At 42.7% G+C, this 22,719-nt stretch overlaps 1 protein-coding gene across 10 annotated transcripts in view; it reads right to left on the reverse strand.

The window, feature by feature from the left end:
- UXS1 (UDP-glucuronate decarboxylase 1) overlaps positions 1 to 22,719 on the reverse strand; it is an 88,388-nt gene that overhangs the window by 30,734 nt on the left and 34,935 nt on the right. For all 10 annotated transcript variants that reach the window (XM_006759522.2, XM_015561186.1, XM_015561185.1 and 7 more), the window contains 2 exons: positions 10,366 to 10,426; positions 3,379 to 3,559 (listed from right to left, as the gene is read on the reverse strand). In XM_006759522.2, the coding sequence (XP_006759585.1) occupies positions 3,379 to 3,559; positions 10,366 to 10,426 (242 nt within the window). The remainder of the gene's footprint in view (positions 1 to 3,378; positions 3,560 to 10,365; positions 10,427 to 22,719) is intronic.

The raw sequence follows: 22,719 nt of genomic DNA on the forward strand, positions 1-22,719 counted from the left end.
TGTGCAGGCTGGGCTAAGAGATTCCACCCCCACCCCGAGTGTACAATCTTCCTGCAACGGGCCTCTAGTTGTTTAATAACATGCTATTTAGCCTCCATGTAGTTGAATGTTTTGGGGTGTTTTTACTATAGTTGATTTCTAATTTCATTCCACTGTGATCTAAGAAGATGCTTGACATGATTTCAATCTTCTTGAACTTGTAGAGACTTGTTTTGTATCCTAACATGAGGTCTATTTTTGTGAATGACCCATGTGCACTTAAGAGTGTATATTCTGCAGCTTTCGAGTGAAGTGTTCTATGAATGCCAATTAAATCCATCTGGTCCAGTATGTCCTTTAGAGTCACTGTTTCCTTGTTAATATTTTGTTTGGAAGATCCAGTGAAGTCAGTGGGGTGTTAAAGTCTGCCAGGGTTCTTGTTCCAGCATCTAGAAGGGTCCAGCAATCTGGAGAAGGGGCTGTGCATAAGAGTCCAGAGACGAAGCATAATTTTGAAAGGCATTTGGGGGTCAGAGCTGCCTAGCTAAAGAAACTAAGATCTCCTTGTCTCAAGATCCCATTCTTTTTATTAACACAAATTGTCCTGAGGTTTAGGGGCTCCTATATTGGGTGCATATATGTTTACCAGAATTATATCCTCTTATTGGATCGATCCCTTTAGTATTATGTAGTGACCTATGCTGTCTCTTGTGATGGCCTTCATTTTGAAGTCTATTTTGTTGAATATGAGTATTGCTACTCCAGCTTTTTTCTTTTCCATCTGCATGGAAAATTTGTTTTCATAACCCTTCACTCTCATCCTGTGTGTGTCTTTTGTTCTGAGGTGGGTCTCTTGTAGATAGCATATAGTTGGGTCATGTTTTCATAACCATTCAGCTACCCTATGCCTTTTTCTTAGAGCATTCAATCTATATACATTTAAGGTTATTATTGATAGTACTTATTTATTGCCATTTTAATTCTGTATGGCTAGGTTTCTCTCTCTCCTTCTTATTACAGCAGTCTCTTCAGCATTTCTTGTAATGCTTGCTTGGTGGTGATGAACTCCTTTAGCCATTTTCTTTTTGTATGGGAAGCTCTTTATTTCAACGTCTACTTTGATTGATAGCTTGCTGGATTAGTGCTTCATGCCATTCCCTTCTGCCTGTAGAATTTCTGATGACAAATCAGATGACAGATTTATGAGAGCTCCTTTGCAGGTAATAGTTTGTTTTTCTCTTGTTGCCTTTAAGATTCTCTCTTTGTCTTTAATGTTTGGCATTTTAATTGTGATATGTCTGGGTGTGGGCCTGTTTGGGTTCTTCTTGCTTAGGACTCTCTCCACCTCCTGAACTTGTGTGACTCTTTCCTTCACCAGGTTAGGGAAGTTTTCTGCCATTATGTCTTCAAAGACATTCTCTATCCCTTCCTCCCTTTCTGCCTCTTCTGGAACACCTGCTATTTGTCTACTGTTACGTTCCATGTTGTCCCATGGCTCCCTTAAGTGGTCCTGTGTTTTTTTGTGGTGGTTTTTTTTTTTTTTGGTTCTCTGATTTGAGTGATTTTTTTTCTACCCTGTCTTCCAATTCACTGATCCAATCCTCATCTTCTCCTAATCTGTTGTGTATTCCTTCCAATATGTTCTTTATTTGTGCTATGTCATTCTATATTTGTTTTCATAGTTACTATATATTCTCTCATGCTGTTGAGCATCTTTACCATTATTATTCTGACTCTATATAATATAAATTTCTTATCTCCATCTTGTTTATCCCTTCTTCCGGAGAATTCTTTTGTTCTTTCATTTTGGGTGCCTGTTTGGGTTTGTGACTGTGTTTTAGGTAGATCTGCTATGCCCCTCAATCTCTAGTGCAAGACAGTGTCAAACTAAAAGCAAAATTTTTAAAAAAGGCAAAAGAGATTTAGATTTCTTGTATGAATTAACATGTAAGAAAGTCTAATCTTTTTTTTTTAAAACATATTTTATTGATTTTTTACAGAGAGGAAGGGAGAGAGATAGAGAGTTAGAAACATCGATGAGAGAGAAACATCGATCAGCTGCCTCCTGCACATCTCCTACTGGGGATGTGCCCGCAACCCAGGTACATGCCCTTGACCGGAATCGAACCTGGGACCTTTCAGTCCTCAGGCCGACGCTCTATCCACTGAGCCAAACCGGTTCGGCTCTAATCTTTTTAGTAACTAAAAAAAATGTACATCAAGCCATGGATTTTTCTATCAAATTATTTTTGTTAATATTTTTTTTAAGATAATGCTCACTATTACTAATGTATTAGTGAAATGGACACTACCAAATGACAAAAAAGACATTAGTATTTGGCACAGTTCATATATAGATTCTTTATTGAGGAAATAAAATTCAGACACATATTTATAAAACCCTGGAGAAATTAAGATAAGGATACAATTACAAATAAACCATGGTATAGCCATATAATAACTCTGTTGAGCAATTAAAATGGCTCAAGATACTTTCTACCAACATGGGAAAATGCTTGAGATTTGATATGGGAAAAGCAGAAGGCTACACTATGCATGCAGGAGAAGGAGCATATCCTTACAAGCTTTGGAGTCAATCCAAGGCTGGATTCTGGCTCAGTTGCTTAACAGCCCTGGAACTTCGGGCAGGCCATAGCACGATTCTTTTTCCACATTCAGGGGTGGACAAAAGTAGGTTTACAATTGTGAGTATGAAAAAAAAAATATTCTTGTATTATTATTTTGTATTGTCTTATTTATTTACTATTATTATTATTAACCTACTTTCACCAAAAAGGTATACAGATTTGACTCCTGGTCAGGGGAAGTGCTGGAAGCAACCAATCGATGTTTCTTCTCATATCTATGTTTTTCTCTCTTTCACCTCCCTTCCTCTGTCTCTAAAAATCTATAAGAACATATCCTTGGGTGAGGATAAAAAAAATAAGAAATGTGAATATATCTTTTGGGGAGGTCACCATCCAACCCACTGTAACTCCCACACCATAATTCCTAGAAGTGTCCAAATTATCAGTCAGCTTTAGACTTTTATATGTGAAATTTCATTATGAATTCAGCATTCTAGGTCATCTACCTTCCCATAGAAAGCTAGAAGTAAGTTCTCATGGGTGGGTAGGCATCAGACCTGTTAGACAATAGGGACAGACGTGTACGACACAAACCCCATTTCTATAGGCCATGAAGTTCAAAACCAGGGGGACTATGTAAAAGTGAAGTCAGACACTTGCTCTGTCATACCATTCTTTATCACAGGAACTAGACTGGTGTCTTGTGCACGGGACGACCAATCAAGCACAAAATGCAACACAAACTGGACGGGGCGGAGTCGGACAGCGCACCCGCAAGGCTCTGATGACAACAGGGCACGGTGGCACTCACCTTCAATGTAGAGGGGCTCCACCACATCGTGGTTGATCAGCTCGAAGTTCTCGTGGCCGATCCAGTGCTCCACGTTTCTCTTCCTGCCAGTGAAGAAGTTGTCCACCACAGTCACTTCATGGCCGTCCATCATGAGCTTGTCGGTGAGATGGGAGCCCACGAAGCCCGCTCCTCCAGTTATCTATAGCGTGTGGGACATCCCAGAGAAAGCACAAGAGAATGGGGACAATTAACTTCAAGAAGACATATTTCTGGGGCAGCCACAACTGAGATGTCCTCAGGACCAGGGGAGAAAGGAGGGTGGCAAAGGCTTTACAGCAGCATCCTTACTGCTCACTCCAGGGCAAGAGGTCACACCACCGGTCAGCTCCCAAACAGTGAAAACTGCAACTACCACCCAGCAAATAATTCAGAAAAGTAGTAATTACAAGCTTCAAAATGTCATCTTTGACAGAAAATTTTACATTCTTAAAAGGTTCTTGAAACATTATTCCAGACAGCCTAGATGTAGACCTAAGTTTCAGTGCCTGGGGGAACACACAAAGATGCCCGTGGTGTGTATGTGCAGTAGGATATCCAGCCCAAGGGAAAGGAAGTCCTGGCCCTGTGGAGCCATGGGCGCACCTGGAGGGCGTCCTGCTGAGTGAGCCAGGCAGAGAAGACCAACACTGCTTTCACTCTGCTTGGAACGTAAAGGTCAAAGCACAGTGGTGGCTACCAGGGAGGGGAGGACAGGAGATGTGGTTTAGTGGTTTATTATTTATTTATTTTTTTAATATATTTTATTGATTTTTTGACAGAGAGGAAGGGAGAGGGTTAGAGAGTTAGAAACATCAATGAGAAACATCGATTCAGCTGCCTCCTGCACACTCCCCACTGGGGATGTGCCCGCAACCAAGGTACATGCCCTTGACCGGAATCGAACCTGGGACCCTTTAGTCCGCAGGCTGACGCTCTATCCACTGAGTCAAACCGGTTAGGGCAGGTTTAGTGGTTTAGGTTGTAAGTTTGGACAATTACAAATTGAGGTTTTGGAACTGAGGTTTTGGCCAAGATCCACGATCACTAATAATCTATAATAATAAAAGTGTAATATGCTAATTAGACCAGACAGCTAAACGACCTTCCAGACAAAGCTGCCGCAGCGGGGGCCAAGGCAGAGGTGGTTAGGGAAGATCAGGCAGGCAGGCAGGCAGTTAGGGGCTATTAGGCAGGCAGGCAGAGTGGTCAGAGGTGATCAGGCAGGCAGGTGAGTTTAGGTTACAAACTTGCAACTATTAGGTAAGTAAGTCCTAGGATTATAAACAACAGAACTGTCATATAAACACTAAGCTAGCAAGAGATCATATCTTAATTTGTTCCCAACACTAGAAGAAATGACAACTGTGTGACAAGATAGAGGTCTAAGTTAATGCTACAATGGCAGCCATAACGCAATATAAATGTGTGAAGTCAATATATTTTACACCTTTAATTTACACAATGTTGTATGCCAAATATATCCTGATTTAAAAAAACACAAAAAAAGGTTCTTGTTTTATAATGAATGGGATGCTGACCATCATTTATATAGTTCTAACACGACTCCTGCCAAGTTTTAGAATTACTTCTTTTTTTTTAACAATAGATGCTGTTTGCAGACCAAAGCTCTAAAGGCACAAGTTCCACTGGCCGGTACTGTCTGAGCAGGAAGGCAAACAGAGAGTGTGCCTGTGAGGACCTGTAGGGGATGGGAGAGCAGCAACAAGTGTTCTAAAACTTACACCGTAACAATGGAAAAGTTACATTTAAAATTTTTTTAACTAATAAAAAGACTTTATTCAAATGAAGTGGTGTAACTGAAGGGCTAGACACAGCATATTTCCTTCCTGGGAGGTGGCAGCCAAAAAAATAAACTTGAAAACAGACCTATGATGGGACTGTTCTCTGTCCTACTTTCCCACTCCTCCTTCTCTCCATCAAAACTTGCATCCATCTCATGCCCTTCTTCCAAAGTGAAAAAATTTACAGTAAGGGAAAAGAAATTATTTTTACCTAAAATAAAAAGTACAAAAAGACCTAGATCTATACTTTTAGAACAGTTAATTTGCCATGAAGTCCTGTTCAAATAAAATATGACACATGTCCAGGGTTTATCACAGATAAGAACTGGCTGTTCTGGGTGGGAAAGGTAGAGCAGGAGGGGTACTGCCTGCCTTAAGAAGAACCGTGTGTCAACCACTGATTAGGTACTGACATGTGCTCTGATGGAAACACAAATATGGGTTAGAGTATGAAGGGTTGGAAAATCCTGGTACTCCAACAGCTTTCCATCAGCTATACTCATTCTTTACTGAGAGCACCATTTTCTAAGTCCCTCTGTTTAGAGGTGGATCCGGAGGAACTGAGGTTTTGACCAAGATCCACGATCACTAATAATCTATAATAATAAAAGTGTAATACGCTAATTAGACCAGACAGCTAAACGACCTTCCGGACGAAGCTGCCACAGCGGGGGCCAAGGCAGAGGTGGTTAGAGAAGATCAGGCAGGCAGGCAAGCAGTTAGGAGCTATCAGGCAGGCAGGCAAGTGGTTAGAGGTTATCAGGCAGGCAGGCGAGTGGTTAGGGGTGATGAGGCAGGCAGGCAGAGTGGTTAGAGATGATCAGGCAGGCAAGCAGTTAGGTGCCAGCGGTCCTAGATTGCGAGGCTATAGGCTGGGCCGAGGGACACCCCCTGCCCCCTGCCCCATGCACAAATTTCGTGCACCGGGCCTCTAGTGATATATAAGCCCACAGTCTTAATTCCATGTTCTCCCCACTACCTGTTCAGCTGTCCAGTTTGTGTTTTAGCTTTAGCACTCCTATAGTGTGCTGTATAGATTTTTACAGAGAATTTTCTGAAAAAATAACTAAACTTCAAATTGATTCACCACTAGGTGAGAATTCATTTTACTTTACCTTTATTTGATTGTATTTCTCATGTTTTCCAGTTTTTAAGTGAGAAAAATTACACCTTTTTAAAGGAAATGTAACAACTTCTACTGTAACTATATCTAGGTGCAACTGTTTGTTAAATAAGATGTTCTGTGCCATGCTAACTCTACCTCAGAAATGCAGATCGTGTATTAAATTATACACGATCACCTCCAACGCTTCCCTAGTTTTAGGAAGAACATAAAACTGCTGGAAGCACCTTAGTGTTGTTTAAAAAGGACTTGAACTGTTTTTCTTGAACAATGCCTTTCTATCTAAAATACTAAAAGATTTATGTGACATAGCTGGATGGTTATAATGGCTTTCCTAATGAAGTTCAGCCCATTAAGCAAGCATTTAAAATAGAAACAAAGCTGGCAGAAGCATACCTCTGAGGAAGCTCACTCAGGAAGACTGATCACCAAGCCCAGGCGTACCCTTGAATAACAAGGAGCTAATCTAATAGCCAGGAGACAGTGGGAAGAAGAGATATAGACCTCTTACACAGCTTGGCATGGCTCTGCAGTTCATGAGCTCATCTATATGTGCTTGTAGTTCTTGCTCTTTCGGGAATTAACTGGCAACTAAAGTGATCTAGTTCAAGGTCAGCATTCAAAGTCATGCTGCTTGGTAAACCAGCAAAAACTTCTCCAACAAAACCCTGTCTTTGTTCTGTGGCTTCAACAATTATTGACAAGGCTTTTAAATCTCACAACAGTATGCCAGACTCGGGCACCAAAGTGACTTAACCTATGAGGTGGCAGATGAATGAAAATACTGAGTCCACTTATTGTGGTTATGCGTAGAGTGAAATAAATCCAGTAATACTCAGCATTGCCAGGCAGAGCATCCCACATGGAAACAGTAATAATAACCTTTGAAGACTGTGCAGGATCATAAATTAGTGCAGAGCACCATACTTTCTGATCACAGTGACACAAAAAGAATAGAATTATCTTTCCTCTGCAGCTGAAGATGCTGATATAGTCCTCAATTTGAACTTAAATGCATAAACATTTTTGATGTGATGATGGGTGTACAAGTAAATAGACTTTAGATCTGCTCAGGGTGAGATTTATGTAAGCCATCTAAAGGCAAAAGACCTTCTGTAACTATTTATGTGGGGGAAACAGAATTAATATTAATTCAGGTGTGTGACTTTGGTGTTTGGGGTACATACTCCTACAACCTAGAGCAGTGATGGCGAACCTATGACACGCGTGTCAGAGGTGACATGCAAACTCATTTTTCTGGTTGATTTTTCTTTGTTAAATGGCATTTAAATATATAAAATAAATATCAAAAATAGAAGTCTTTGTTTTACTATGGTTGCAAATATAAAGAAATTTCTATATGTGACATGGCACCAGAGTTAAGTTAGGGTTTTTCAAAATGCTGACACACCGAGCTCAAAAGGTTCGCCATCACTGACCTAGATGATGGGTGGAAAAATAAGAAACAACCTTGTGTACTAACCCTTTATATTAAGGTCACAGATAAGACATTTTTTCAGAATGGTAGTGTGAGGTGCTCTATAGACCTGTTCCCCCACAAAACAACCATAACTGGTGAAAATTAATTGAAAAACGAACAACCATTAGCCCTGGTCAGGTGGCTCATTTGGTTGGAGCACTGTCCCATGCACTAAAAGGTCGTGGGTTCAAGTCCCAGTCAAGGCACTTACCTAGTTTTGGGTTTATTCTCTGGTTGGGGCACATAAGAGAGGTGACCAACCAATCAATGTTTCTCTCTCACATTGATTTTTCTCTCTCTCCCCCTTCCTTTCTCTAAAAAAGTCAATAAACATATCCTCGGATAAGGATTTGAAAAAAACAACAACCATTTAAAGTCTCTAGAAATTATCACAAGAGTATACAATCAATGAAGAAACATTGATGCAAGAAAATGTATTCAAATTCAGTAAGAGTCTGTAACACTTATGCCATGGCTCGCTCCCCGCTTCAACCTTCCATACTCATAGTTCACAGTGGGAGAGTGGTGGCTGTGGCCAAAAAAAAAAAAAATGGAGCTCCCAGTCAAAAGATGGAATCTCACCAGGAAGGCAGCCACCAGCACCTCTCATCTCCTCCAGCTGTGAGCGACAGAGGCTAAATTCCTGGCAAGCGAGCCAGGTGGTGAAGAGCTCCCTCCCTCCACCCACAGGGCAGCAGCTCCACCCCAGGCACAACAGGCTGTGACCAATGAGACTGGTCGCCTTGTCCCTGTTTGCTCACAGGTGGAGATTCCTATGAGCAAAGAGGCGAGAAGATGGGGCCTCTGCACCTGCCCAGCTCCTGGCCTTTAAAGAGCAGTGCTATTCCCTCCCAGCTCCAGAGCAGTGGCTGAGGTCTCCCCAAGGGCAGGGGCAGTCACACACATACAGAGCTACAAAGCTGCCCCCCAAATCAACTTTACGTGAAAGAAAGTGTACGGAAGTTCAAGCATAAGGGTGCTCTCAAAACAGTGGAGATGGAGGTGGTAAGCAATACAAAGGAGGCTGGTAGCTCTATGAGGACAAGCTAAACCACAAGCCAGCAAGTTCAATAGGAAGACCCAGAGGAAGAGACATCTAAGAGCCCTCCAGCGGTCAGAGCAAACCTCAAACACTGGCCTCAAAATCCACCTCTGCAAAGAATTTAATGGACCAGACGAGGAACAGTTTATAACCCAAAGCATTACTGAAAGAACAGTTCATTCAACTGGCAATTACTGGGGCCTAACAATTGGTGTGACACCACACAAGGCAGACGACTTAACAGCGACATCAGGGAACGAGATGGTCAACACTAGCAAGAGCTCTGCTAGAACCACTGTCATCCCAGGGTGAGTGTGTTCATGCCCAAGTCTGTGCTCTCTGAGGGGCATCCACGGAGCTTCACAATTCAGGGGACACAGATGTCACTAAAGCAGACCAGCCAAGTCACTAAACAAACAAAAATAAAACTAGTCTCCCGGGGAGAGGAGAACAGTATCCAGACTTGCTACAATATACTACATAAAATGTCCAATTTTATACAAAAGTATGCGCTCTGCAAAGAAACAGGAATATGTGACCTGTACAGAAAGACACACAGCCAACAAACACTACCTGTGTTCCTCAAAACAACCATCACAAATATGCTTGAAGAGCCCTGGCTGGTGTTGTTCAGTGGTCATAGCGCCACTGAAGGGTCTCGGAGCTCGATTCCCAGTCAAGGACATGTACCTGGGTTTGGATTCGCTCCCAGCTCCCTGGTCCGGGCACATGCAGGCGGCAACCAGTTAATGTATCTCTCTCACATTGAGGTTTCTCTTTCTCTCTCTCTCTCTGTCTCTCTCCCTAGCCTCCCCCCCCCCACCCCCCCTTAAAATGGTCTGTGAACCAGAAAAGGTTTTAAAAACCACTACTCTGGAAAAGTTTCACATTTCCTCAAAAAGTGATACACCCAGCAATTCCACTCATACTGAAAAGGTACATACTGAAAAGAACTGAAAACCTATGTCCTCACCAATACTTGTACACATTATGTTCAAAGAAGCATTATTCAAAGTAGAAACCCCAAATGCCATCAGCTAATAAATAGATAAACAAAATGTGGCACATCCATACAGTGGAATATTGTTCAGGAATGAAGTACTGATTCAGGCTACAGCATGGATGAACCCTGGAAAAATTATTCTAAGTTTAAGAAATTAGATACTAAAGACCACATATTCCATCATTTTGTTCATATGAAATGTCCAAATCAGGAAAAGCCATAAAAACAGAAAGTGATTTTAGTGGTTGCCAGGAGTTAGGGGTGGGGGGGTGGGGGGGTGGGAAGAAGTATGGAAAATGACTGCTAATGAGCATGAAGTAAATTCTTTTTGGTGTGATGAAAATATTCTAGAATTATAACACGGTGCTGTTTATAGCTTTGTGAATACACTTTGTGAATGGTAAACCACTGAATTGTATATTCCATAAGGGTGAATTTTATGGTGTGCGAATTAAAACTCAATTTAGAAAACAAATTCCTTAATACTATAAATATTAATCAGATATGCAAACTTACCAAAATTCTTTTACGATCCTTTTCGGATAAAAATTTTACAGGTGGGTATTTCTGGGTGAAGCTGTATAATACAAAGAGATTAAAGAAGAAAAAGTCAGACGTCTCACATGAGTATTTTCTCTGCTTATTACCAAAGCAAAGGCCAGATTTTAGAACTTATTATTTTCGTTCTTCTCTTGCTACTCCAAGTAGTGGGGCAGGAACCAAGCAATCAGTAGCTAATTTGAATTCAAGAAATAGCTAATCTGCTCCTAGTTTCGAATCAAGTTAAGGGTATGCCTTGAGATTCTATTCTTAGAAGGGAAAGTTGAAGAATGTGTAGACTACCAGCAGCCAAAGCTAAACACTAAAGAAGGAAGGTGGCAGCACTGTCACCATGCTGTATCAACGCCTGGAAGGAGGAAAGCAGCTGCACAAAGTAGACCCAATGTAGGAGACGAGCCTCAGGGGAGTGAAAAAAGACCGCAAAGCTGATTTTCCTGATCCGGGCAGGTTCACAATTTCAGCACCCACTCGGTGGGCAAACTACTAGGCATCAGACTTTGTCTCTCACAGTCTCTTTTGAACCTACTACAGGAAACTACTAGGTCTCCTCTTATCTTTCAATGCCTCGTGGCCCAGGTAATGGGGCCATGGGTCCTGACCCACACTAATATTTCAGGAGGTTAGCATAAATCATATATGTCAAATGAGAGTTGCTAAGTACAGATTTGAAATAACCTTTCTTTAAAAAGGCCTTTCTCTTTGTTTGCTGTGGCCTTCCACAATTTATGAGCAGCACCTGGTAATTAAACCTCATGATTGTTAGCTCCGGTTCAAACTGCAAACAAGATCAGCTACTTTCAAGGCTACATTCTTGCATACCCTGCCCCCCACTCTTTTTACAACTCAGGAATAATTCCTACCAAGTAGTCTCTAGTTAGTAGAAAGTTCCCTTCCTCCCACCCCTTCGAACAAGCCCTTTTTGAACTTGTCATAACTTTTGCTCTAAGCATGTTTTACAGGCTCAGGGGGGAGTAAGACATCTGCCTGGACTGTCTCCTGACAGACAGATAAACTCAACTTCACCCAAAATCCTCCTCCCTTCCTTGTTGCTTAGCAACAGTCAAGGATTACAAGGGGAAGCCACTCTTGTTTCTTGCCCTGTGTTGATTAGCAATACATGGGCCTTTCCCTTTGTGCAAAGTATAATAAACTTCCTCTCTGCATCTCTTCTTTTAGTGTGAATTCTTTCACAATCCTCACCACCAGCCAAACCCTAACAAATTTATTTACACAAATTCCAAGAAACAGGCTTTGTTGTTACTATCTTATTTGGAGAGTTGCTGGGCCAGGGGCACTGTCTTCATGCCCTCCACGTCTCAGCAGGGATACCGAATGCATCAGTGGTTACGGAAGAGAACAGAATATGACAGGTCTTGGAAAGAGGGCCTTGAAGCAAGTGTTCCTCACTGAAAGACCCATTAAGTTGGAGGGTGGAGCAGGAGGTCTTTCCTTTATAATCTAGACATTCTCCTATTAGGAGCTTCCAGATTCTCAAAAGGTCAAGTCCCCCTTGCAGACTACAAAAGCAGAGGCAGGCAGGGGGAAGGTGTGAGGGAATGGTGAGAAACTCAGTCTCCCCCTGGTTAGCTCTGTGCATCTCAACACTTCCTGCTCTGTCTGACAGGCAGGGGCCATCTTTTTCCTTCCTTAATTTATTTTTCAATTACACTGGACATACAATAGTATATTACTTTCAGGTGTGCAACATAGTAGTTGGACATTTATATGCCCCCTGAAGTGATCACCACAATAGGAGAGCGGTTGTCTTTAGCACACCCCACCATAGTGAGTGCGCTGCTGTGTGGACCAGGGCCAGCTCCACCTGCAGCCAGAGGAATCATGCTGGGAGGCGGGGGAGCCGATAGCCGCCTTCGCTGGGAAGCGACACTTTCTGTTACTGCAAATACTTCCTCAGTCACACAAGTGTAGGACAGGAAAGTAGACCTCAGCGATGCTTGTGTGCTACCCTCACACCTGCCACAATTCCCCTTGTTTTCTCATGTCCACCACTCCAGACCCAATCCCAAATCCCACCAACAGAATGAATTATCTATACTAATAATAGAGGAATATGCAAATTGTCCTGGATGCCATCATATAACAACCAATCAGGATGGGGGCAGAGCTGTGGCAGAGAGCTCTCAGCAGGCTGGCAGAGCAGAGCAGTTAGGCAGCTAGAGGGAGCAGGCCAGGAGGGGAGAGCAGTTAGGCAGTTAGGGGGATCAGGCCAGGAGGGGAGAGCAGTTAGGGCCATCAAGCCAGCAGGGAAGCAGTTAGGGGCATCAGGCAAGCAGGCAGGTGAGCGGTTAGGAGCCAGTGGTTCTGGATTGCGAGAGGGATCCTGGATTGGAGAGGGTGCAGGCTGGGCTGAGGGACCCCCACCCTCCGTGCACAAATTTTGTGCACTGGGCCTCTAGTGAATTAAATAATAAACATTTTCTTAATCCCCCAAATTAATTATTTAGTAATTACTTTATGCCATTTCAGACTCCAACCTTATAATTTAATGGGATAGCCAGGAAAGAAGTTTTTCTTAGAGTTTAAAGTATCATTATTTGCTATCTACTCAAAGAACATTTAACAATATTGAAAGAAATTTTAGAGACAAAAAGGCAGTTTTAGGGAAGGGGGGGGGGTGGTCCCTGGGAGAGGACTGCATGAGTGCTGGGAAGGAGATAGCACCAAGATGCCAGAATGCTTATCTTGCTTTTGCAGAGGATGAAGAAACGTTACAAGGGAAGCATACATTCAGAGGAGAGAGGGATGGTGCAAGATAAGGGGGAGAGGAAGGGGGGCACACAGGGGCTGTGGGCTTTGAAACTGCTACTCTGCATAAGAAGGACCAATTAAAAAGCACAAGGGTCATACACTAAGGAAGGGCCCAATGAGAAAGGGTCGTGAAGAGACAAAGAGCTGCAGCCTTTATAAACCTGGCAACAAAGAGGCTCAAAAAGGATTGATTTTTTTTTCCCCCATAAGAGAGAGTGAGCAGGTTTTTCCCATTTGGGGGACCCCTCCCCAGGGGATCCCCTGACCGTTGCCCAAGCAAAGTTTGTATATGCTTCCAATAAGCTTCCACATTTTTTACTAAAGAAGCCTTTTAGACTGCGAGTTTATTCTTCAAACTTCGTAGGGCAAGAACAGACAAGGGGGAGATTCTGTGCCCCGAACCCCACGTAACAATATGAAGATGCAATTTTTAAAGTGGCATGTAGTCAAAGTAAGGAGGAGGAAAGGCCCGCATAAGCCATGTACTGGTACTTCTGGAAAAGCACTGTCCCATTTCTTTCCCTGAAAAAAATATAATCATGACCTTTAAAAAGTATTTCTTAGGGGTTACTTTACTCAAAGTGACAAGCACACTAAGACAACATTATTTCCAGATACATTCTTATCCGGCTAGTGTTGACATGGTGGTTTGAGCATTCCTAAAACAGAGCCAGGAAAAATACAACCAGACCGAGTTCCAATGATTTCCACCACTAAGTCAGGCTCGTGCTTGACTTTATCACCAAAACATGAACTCAGGCTCATCTGTCACCTGACTTACTCACCAACCTGAAGAACAGAACCAAGTATCTATAATAATAAAAGGGTAATATGCTAATTAGACCGGACATCATTCCGGAAGTTCTTATGGGAAGCCTGGGTCCCAGTGCCTGCTGGCGGCCAAAGCGAAGCCCACGTCCTAGGTGCCAGAGGGAAGCCAGTGCCGGCAGCCAAGGAAAAGAAGGCCTGCTCTTGCATGAATTTCGTGCATCGGGCCCCTAGTTTTATAATAACCAGTAAGGCAGAGCCAACAGGCAAATTCTTAACCTTTGCACCTATTTTAAAGGTAATTCTGACTGCCCAAGAAGCATAAGCTACTGGTAAATTCCTTAAGATTATATTCACACTTGTGCTTCTCCTTCCAGTTTAAAAAGCACAAAACGTCTGCATAGGAAGATATGAACTTACCTCCTCCTCCCAGCTACACATGGAACATGACAAACTACAGCTACATATGGAACAATTTACTCTGGAAACTAGCTCAACAGCTCCTTCAGGACAAGAATAAAACGGTAGCAGAAGCAGAATACTCGGTCTCACTAAAAAGGCCACCCAGGCATAGTGAACCACGGCCAGGAGAGAGCTCACAAATACAGAGCTTCTCCCTGATGCCCCACATCAAGCACCCCAACCCTTGGACTCTGCCTTGGAGATATGAGCCCCCAAAACACTTGGCTTTGAAACACAACAGGGTTTGTGTCCAGGAGAGCCATAGGATGTAAGTAACAGAGATTTACTCTTAAAGGGCTTGTGTGGCCCAAGTTGGTTTGGCTCAGTGGATAGAGCATCAGCCGCAGACTAAAGGGTCCCGGGTTCAATTCCAGTCAAGGGCATATGAGTTGCAGGCTCGATTCCAGGCCCTGGTTGAGGCTCGTGTAGGAGACAATTAGGGCTCTCTCCTCTCCGGGAAGAAAAGGCGCTGGCAAGAGGCACTTTTGCATTCTCCCTCTACCTTTATAGTGTTGGTTGGCACCATTTTTGCACTCTGCCTCTAATCTGCTAACGCCAATGGGCATGCCTGGCACCTGCACCACTCCGATAGCCCCAACAAAGTTAAGTGGCCCCAAGTAGCCCACACAAGGGAACTCCCCAGGCACCTGGCTCGTGTGGCCAGGATGAATTGTGTTTCTGGGCCCCATGGATCTGAAACAATTAGAGACAGTTCTTGGCAAACTATGACCCCTCCATGGCACAACACAGACAGCAGACTGAAACACCCAAGTCTTCCTTTGAAAAAGGCCTATTTACTCATCCTCAGCTTCAACCTGAGTGGCAGGCTTTCGGTGGATGACTCACCCCGGGGCTAAGGAAGGGTTCCTCACAGAACATGGGCCAAGGGAAGCCATCTTTGCGCTCTCCCCTGGACTAGCTACAGCTTGCCAGGACCTGCCAAAAAAAGAGCTCAAACACTTGTCTGAGCCCTGAATTTTTGCATCTATTGCCAAGGAGAAAACCCATAACTCCCGTGGGTCCGGAAGTCGGCAGGGTTTGTCACTGCCGTCCCACAGGACTGCGTACGTTTGCATACTGTAAAACCTGCTACCTGAGGGTCTAGACACCAATCAGCCTGAAAGCAGGTGCTGACTGAGATCCCACTCTCTGCAACACCACAGGTCTCGGCACCCCTTCAACAAGCCCCAACCAAGAATAAACCAGAATGCTTAGACAATCACCAGGTTCAAGAGGCAACCGAGTGTCAGGGAAAGGCTAAGCAATAAGGTTCATCTCCTGCCTGTGGCCACCCTTCAGGACTGGCAGACAGACAGCTGTTTCACCTAACACACAGAAACAAACAGAGAGTTAAGCAAACGAGGAAACAAAGGAATGTGTTCCAAATAAAACACCAGGAAAGAAAACATAATAAAACAAAGGTAAATAATTTACTTGATTAGATTTTTAAGTGATGATCATAAAGATGCTAACCAAACTCAGGAGAAAAATTTATGAACACAGCACAAACATCAACAAAGAGAAAATATAAGTACCAAACAGATGTCATAGAGCTGAAGAATAAAATACTAAACTGAAAAATACAGTAGGGGGTACAACAGCAGATTAGAAGAAGCAGGAAAAAGAAAATCAGTGATCTAGAAAGACAGAGCAGTAGACCTCATCACAAAAGAGCAGCAAAAAGAAAAAAAATTAAAAATGGAAGATGACTTAAGGGACCTATAAGAAAATAACAAGTGAAATAACATTCATATTATAGGGGTCCCTATAGAAGAAAAGAGAAAGGGTCAGAAAAGTTATTTGAAGAAATAATGGCTGAAAACTTCCCCAAACTTGAGAAGCAAACACACAACCAGATCCATAAAGTCAGGGAATTTGAAAAAAAATGAACCCAAACAGACCAAAAGGACATATAAAATGTCTAAAGTTGATGACGTTAGGAAAATCTTAAAAGCGGGAAGAGAAAAAAAAATATATTAAGTGTAAGGGAGTTCCTATAAGACGATTAGCAGATTTCTCAGCAAAATCTTTGTAGGCCAGAAGGGAATGACATGATAAATTCAAAGCCCTGAGAGGAAAAATACCCTTCTAATCAAGAAAACACTACCTGGCAACGTTACCATTCAGAACTGAGAGATAGGGTTCCAAACAAACAAAAGCTAAAGGTCATCAAAACTAACCGGTCTTACAAGAAATGCAAATTTTAAGCTGAAAAGGGCACTAATCACTAACATGAACACAGAGTAAAAATCTGATAAAAGTATATTATGAAGATAGTATATTATAAAGCTAATATGAAGTTCAACTGAGAAGATTCATAAAAATAACTAGCACTGTAACAGTTTAGTAATACACAAAATAAAGATGTAAAATGTAACATCAAAAACAAAATGTGAGAGGGGTAAAGTGTAGAGATTTAGAATGAATTCAAACTTAATTTCCTAGCCAACTTGGAAGACTGTTAAGACACACACACACACACACACACACACACACACACACACACACGCTGTTATACGTAAGGCAGGCAGAGGCAGGTGGAGGTGGATCTCAGAATGCCTTAGGTCTTTTGCTGACCTACTCCCAGGCCCGATGCTGATAAAAGCTAGCCTTGTTGTGAAACTAATCCTTTCCATGCACATTCAGGTTAAGCAAAGGCAGCCACAAACTAAATCGTTTGTAACTCTAAAAACATTGCCCACAACCAGTCATAGGCAGCATCTGACATTGGCCTTCACCACAGTCCCTGCCAAGAGGCTCCAGAACCAAAACACCCCGTGGCCAGCTTCAGACATCAGCCCAGGATCCAATTATCTTCACAAGTGACACACCCAAGGGGAGATCTCTGCAGATACCAGACCCTTCTAAGGTGAATTCTGCTTCCTGTAACCAGTACATGCACAGCAGGTCATACACTGTGGTTGAGGTTGATCTTCACAGTCAGCCAGACACAGGGCTGACACCACACATGAATAAGCCAATAATAATCAAGACTCTTTTGCAACAGGAGAGCCCACATAACCCACACAAGGGATATTCCTGTAGCACTCAGATCAGGTGATCAAGGGAACTGCACCACTAGTACCACAGGACACCTACTAAGGCCACCCTCCAAAGACTAAAATATAGAAACAAATACAAAGATGCAGCCCAAATGGGGACAAAGAAGCATGCCACAAATGAAAGAACAGGAGAAATCCCCAGGAAAAGACTAAATGAAATTTAGGTAAGCAATTTATCAGGATAGAGTATAAAAAAATGGTTATAAGGATGTTCTAGGAACTTAGCGAGACCTTCAAGGAACTTAGTAGGAATGACAACAACATGCAAAGAGGACAAAGAAACCATAAAAAAGAACCAGTCAGAAATGAAGAATACAATATAAGAAATGAAGAATACACTGGAAGGAATAAACATAAAATTGGATGAAGTGGACAAATGAATCAGTGATTTGAAAAACAAGGTAGAAAAGCTACCCAATCAGAGCAACAACAACAAATTTTTTTAATGAAAATAGTTTAAAGAATCTTAGGGACAAAATGAAGTGTATCAACATTCACATCATGGTGGTAGAGAAAGGAGAAGAGAGAGCAAAGAATTGAGAACCTATTAGAAGAAATAATGACAAACTTCTCTAACTTGGTGAAGGAAAAAGACACACAAGACCAGGAAGCACACACAATCCCAAACAAGATGAACCCAAGGAGGCCCACACAAGATACATCGTAATTAAAATAGCAAGGTTAAAGACAAAGAAATAATCTGAAAAGTAGCTACACAATGAAAATTAGATACCTAAAAAGGAGCTCCCATAATACTTTTAGCTCATTTCTGAATAGAAACATTTCAGGCCAGAAGGGAGTGGGATGAAATATTAAGTGCTGAAAAGGAAGGACTTTCAAACACAGACTACTTTACCCAATAAAACTGTAATTTAAAATTGAAGAAGACTTAAAGACCTTCCCAGACAAATGAAATCTAAATGAGTTTGTTAAGATCAACCTAGCATTATAAGAAAGGTTAAAGGGCCAATAAAGAAAATGAGAAAAAAGCCAAAAAGCAAAAAAAAAAAAAAAAGAAGCTAAGGAACATAGTTAAATAAATAAAATGGCAATAAATACATACCTATTAATAATCACTTTAAATAGTGTAAATTCTTCAATCAAAAGGCATAGGATAGCTGAAAGGATAAGAAAAAAACCCATATATATGGTGTCTAAAAGAGACCCACTTGAGAACAAAAGAAATGCACAGACTAAAAGCACAGGGGTGGAAAAAGATATTTCATGCAAATGGAAAGGGGAAAAATATCTGGGATAGTGATAATTATGTGAAAAAATAGATTTTATTTTTTAATTATGGTTTTATTGATTTCAGAGAAATAGCAACACGAATAAGAAAGAAAAATCAATTGGCTGCCTCCTGCATGCCCCCTACTGGTGATTGAACCTGCAATTCAGGATTGTGCCCTGACCATCAATCAAACAGGCAACCTCCGGGTGCATGGGACAATGCTCAACCAACTGAGCCACACTGGCCGGGCTGACAAAATACTTTAAACAAAGGCTATAGTAAGAGACAAAGGAGGACATTACATAATGATAAAAGGAATCCAACAAGAGAATATAATCCTTATAAACATTTATACACTCAACATAGGAACATCGAAATGTGTAAAGCCAACCATGATGGACATAAAAGAAGATATTGACAACATTACAGTTATAGTAGGGGATTTTATCACCCCCACTGACATCAATGGAGAGATCTTCCAGACAGAAAATCAACAAGGAAATGGCAGCTTTAAATGACACAACAGATCAGATGGATTTATTGATATCTTCAGAGCATTACACCCCAAAGCAGAATAACATACACTCTTTTCTAAGAACACATGTCCTTTCTAGCACAGACCACATGTTAGGACACAAAACAAGTGTCGGTAAGTTTAAGAATATTGAAATCATATCAGTCATCTTTTCTGACCATAAGAGTATGAAACTAGAAATCAATCACAATGAAAAACTGAAAACTCACAAAGGCATGGAGGCTAACTAACATGTTACTAAACTAAGAATGGGTGAACAACGAGATAAAAAAGAAATCTAAAGATACGCTGAAACTAATGAAAATAAAAAGATAACCCAAAATCAATCGGACAACGTGAAAGCAATCCTGAGAGGGAAATTCGTAGCATTGCAGGCCTACCTCAAGAAATAAGAAAAATCTCAAATGAACAATCTAACTTTACACTTCAAGGAACTAGGAAAAAAACAAACAAAGCACAAAATGAGTAGAAGAAGAAATAAAAAAGATAAGAGCAGAAATAAAAAAGAGTCTAAAATAGTAATATAAAATATCAATGAAATCAAGAGCTGCAAAAAAGGAGGAACTCTTACCCTTTAAGACAGCATGGACAGACCTGGAGATTATTATACTAAGCAAAATAAGCCAGTCAGAGAAAGACAACAACCATATGATTTCACTCATATGTGGAATCTAATGAACAAAATAAACTAACATACCAAATAGAAACAGATTTATAGAGAATAGACTGTAAGCTGTCAGACATGAGGAGGGTTGAGGAGCTAGGTGAAATATGTACAGAGATTAAGCAGGGAAAAAAACAACATAAAAACTTATAGTCCTGGCCGGTGTGGCTCAGATGATTGAGCATCTTCCTAGACACAAAAAGGTTATCAGTTAGATTCCCAGTCAGGGCACATGCCCAAGTTGCGGGTTTGTTCCCAGTCAAGTGCATATGAAAGGCAACTGTGAAATGTTTCTCTCTTTCTCCCATCTTCTACCTCTAAAAAAAATAATAATAATGAAATGTTTTTTTTCAAAAACAAAACTCATACTCACAGACAACAGTATTGTGATTACCAGAGATAAAGGATTGCTATGGGAGGAGATAGGAGAGGGTATAGAGGAGGATAAATGGTATTGCAAGATTTGACCTGGGCAGTGATCATACAATATAATATACAGATAACACCCTATCTAATAATAGACAAAGATGGTAATTTACCGTACCTTCGCTACGCCTCCCATTGGCTAATCAGTGTGATATGCAAATTAGCCACCAACAAAGATGGCGGCTAATTTGCATACTGCAGGCAGGGCGGGAGGGACAGGGTGGCGGGGCTTAGGTGGCACAATCACGCTGCCTAAGCCCCGCCCCCAGCTGGTACCCCCGTGTGCTGCCTAAGCCCCGCCCCCCAGCCGGGACCCCGTGTGCTGCCTAAGCCCCGCCCCCAGCCGGGACCCCCGTGTGCTGCCTAAGCCCCGCCCCCAGCTGGGACCCCCATGTGTTGCTTAAGCCCTGCACTGCCTAAGCTCCGCCCCTAGCCGGGACCCCTGTGTGCCACCTAAGCCTCGCCTCCAGCTGGGACCCCATGGCCATCAGAGAGCAGGAAAGTGCCGTCCATAGGCAGCACCAGCAGGGCCTGCCCCCGGGTCGCCGTGGCGATCCAGCCATCGGTGAGCAGGAAAGTGCAGCCTGTAGGCAGCACCCAACAAGGCCTGCTCCTGGGTCAAGTGGGGATCCCAGAGCAGGAAAGTGCAGCCTGCAGGCAGCACCCAGGTGGGCCTGCTCCGGGGTCGCTATGGCGATCCCAGAGCAGGAAAGCACAGCCTGCAGGCAGCACCCCACCCTGGCCACAGCTCATGGGAGAGTACAATATGCAGTGGAGGCCAGGAGCCTGAGAGATCAACACAGAGGGGTGCCTGCTCCAAGCCTCCACAGTGTGGCTGGAGGCAGGCCCCCAGCGGGGACACACACACACACGGCAACTGCTCTGAGCCTATGTGGTGCAGCTGGGGGCAGGCCCCAGCAGACACACACACACACCCCCGCAGGACTCCTGCTCCGAGCCTCTGCTGCCAGACTGTGGCCGTCAGTAGAACATACACTGAGGGCTCCCAGACTGTGAGAGGGGCAGGCTGGGCTGAGGGAACCCCATCCCCCAGTACATGAATTTCGTGCACTGGGCCTCTAGTATTATATAATTATACACTTGAAGTCTATATATTTTCATTATCTAATGTTACCACAATAAATTCCAAAATCTTTTTAATAATAATTTTTCTAACAGTCCAGGAACAGACCTGGTTGTTATTGCTAAGTGGTTAGAGCGCCGGGCCATGCACTGAAGAGTCACAGGTTCGATTCCTGGTCAAGAGCATGTAACTGGGTTGGAGGTTTGATCCCTGGCATCAATTGGTGCACATATGGCAGGCAACCAATCAATGTGTCTCTCTCACATTGACAATTCTCCCTCTTTACCCCCACCTTTCACTATCTCTAAAAATCAACAGAAAAATATCCAATCTTCCTCTTGCCCTACACAGGAGATGTCTTGTGAGGGCCCAAACAAGATGGCACTGGTCACCTCTTTGTTCTTTCTGTCTTTTCAGATGAGCTCCTCATCTACCATCAAGGTCAGCACTCCCCCAGGTTGTATATTGAGGAACTGGGATTCATTTAATCCACAAACCCTTAAGAAAAAGCTCCTGATCTTCTTTTGTACTCATCTGTGGCCTCAATATAAGCTTGCAGATGGAGAGACATTAACCCCAGAAGGAAGTATAATACATCTTGCAACTACATCTTGCCTGTAGGAGGGAAGGGAAGTGGTCTGAGGTTCCATATGTTCAGCCTTCTTTGCTTTAAGGGACAATCAGAAATTGCAGCAGCAGTGTAGAATTGATCCCTCACTTTTGGCAGCACTAATCCAAAGCGGTACCAGAGCATCAGAACCCCCTAGGGAGAGAGCAGAGCCTAGTGCTCCATTAAGTGTATCTGAATTATCTTGTCCTCTGTATCCGGGAACCCCGGGAGGACCAGTCCCGCCTAGACCAAATGAGACTCGGCCACCCCGGCCATGAGCTACTCTCTGCCTCCTTCAGGCGGTGGCCCAGGGAGAGCTTGGACCCACTTGGGTCCAGTTACCACTTTTCCTACAAGACTTAAGACAAAGTAAGATGGATTTGGGGAAATTTTTAGATGACCCTGACAAGTACATAGATGTTTTTTAGGAATTAACACAGACCTTTGATTTGTCATAGAAGGACGTAATGCTTCTCCTAAGTCAGACTCTGTCAGGGTCAGAGAAACGGTCAGTCACAGAGACAGCTCAGCAGTTTAGAGATGAATACTTAGCAAACACTGCTGGGGCCTCCCGTGACCAGACTGACCATTACCCCACTGGCCAACAGGCTGTCCCCTGGAAAGACCTAAATAGCTTGATGATGAGCTGGAAGATTGGAATAGAAAACATTTTCATGCCTGTGTGATTCAAGTGTTAA

This window comes from Myotis davidii, unplaced genomic scaffold (genome assembly GCF_000327345.1).
Source record: "Myotis davidii unplaced genomic scaffold, ASM32734v1 scaffold614, whole genome shotgun sequence".
Lineage (NCBI taxonomy): Eukaryota > Metazoa > Chordata > Mammalia > Chiroptera > Vespertilionidae > Myotis > Myotis davidii.